The following is a 1,101-nucleotide window of genomic DNA, read 5'->3' as shown; positions in this document are numbered from 1 at the left end:
ATTGTATACAGTTTATACCGAATTTCATAAAAACTATTTTTATTCAGGAATACTTTTTCTAATTCTTCTTATGTAGTCTTCAAATTCTTTAAAGGTAATTTTAATGGATTTGAGAGAAAGAAGTCGGATTATTTAAGTAAACAAAAGGCTAGCATGAGCTAACATGTTTTACTTTTTGTGTTAGTAGTATTGATCACGTATTTGTATTTCAAACTGATTTGTGTTGTGTGTATAAAAACAGAACAAAACAAACAAAAAATATATTCTGTTTGGTCACATTTTCAAAGAGCCGCTGCAGAGGGACCAAAGAGCCACATGTGGCCCCAGAGCGCAGGTTGCAGACCCCTGGCCTACACAAACATCAACTTACTATTTACTTTTGTGTGTTTATGTTGTGTGTGTGTGTGTGTGTTTCAGGTCAGCAGGTGTCTCTGGCTGCACGCCAACAGGTGAGGCAGGAAGTAAGAAGCTGTCCCGTCATCAGGCATCAGCTCCAAGAACTCTGCGGGGCTCGTCTCCATTGCAATCACAACCAGTGTCTCTGTAGGCGTGAAAAACGACGACACTGTTACGATGCAACACGATACTTTCACTTCAGACCAACAATGAGGGAAATAAACATTAATTATTCTTTGACTGAAATTTTTTTTTTTTACCATTGAGTGCGCTCAGCAGGACGCTGCTGTCTGCTGCTGCTCTCGTTCGGTCACAGAGCTCAGGGAGCAGCTTCTGCCACCACAGAGCCTGTAAAAACCAAACGGGTCAGACAGAAAGCACAAGAACAAAACTAAAACAATAAAACAGTCCCCACGTTTCCCCGTCTTCTCCCATAGACACACCATGTGCTTGTCTTGCAAGTGGTGGTTGGCGTAAGCGATGATGGCCTGAGGACATCGGTCCAACAACTTCTCCATGCTGCTGTCGTACTGCCCCCTCCTGGTGGCACAGAGGAGGTGCAGGCTGAAGCCCCACAGGGTTTCCTCTGACAGAAGCTCCATCAGAGGCAGGATGGTTCCAACGGAGAGGGATGGACCGCACAGCAGCGACTGCAGACACACACACACACACACACACACACACACACACACACACACACACACA

The 1,101-nt window shown here is 44.8% G+C and overlaps 1 protein-coding gene across 1 annotated transcript in view; it reads right to left on the bottom strand.

The window, feature by feature from the left end:
* The window catches only part of LOC106511740 (Hermansky-Pudlak syndrome 3 protein), a gene marked incomplete at its 5' end in the record, with an annotated part of 2,503 nt that extends 1,451 nt beyond the window's left edge, over positions 1 to 1,052 (bottom strand). The window contains 3 exon segments of the mRNA XM_014000484.1: positions 397 to 541; positions 657 to 744; positions 840 to 1,052. Coding sequence (XP_013855938.1) covers positions 414 to 541; positions 657 to 744; positions 840 to 1,052 — 429 coding nt within the window.
* Positions 1,053 to 1,101: the final 49 nt, after the last annotated feature.

Source organism: Austrofundulus limnaeus, unplaced genomic scaffold, assembly GCF_001266775.1.
Source record: "Austrofundulus limnaeus strain Quisiro unplaced genomic scaffold, Austrofundulus_limnaeus-1.0 Scaffold3150, whole genome shotgun sequence".
Lineage (NCBI taxonomy): Eukaryota > Metazoa > Chordata > Actinopteri > Cyprinodontiformes > Rivulidae > Austrofundulus > Austrofundulus limnaeus.
Note: the sequence above shows the minus strand (reverse complement) of the source record. Positions and strands in the feature narration are given on the sequence as shown.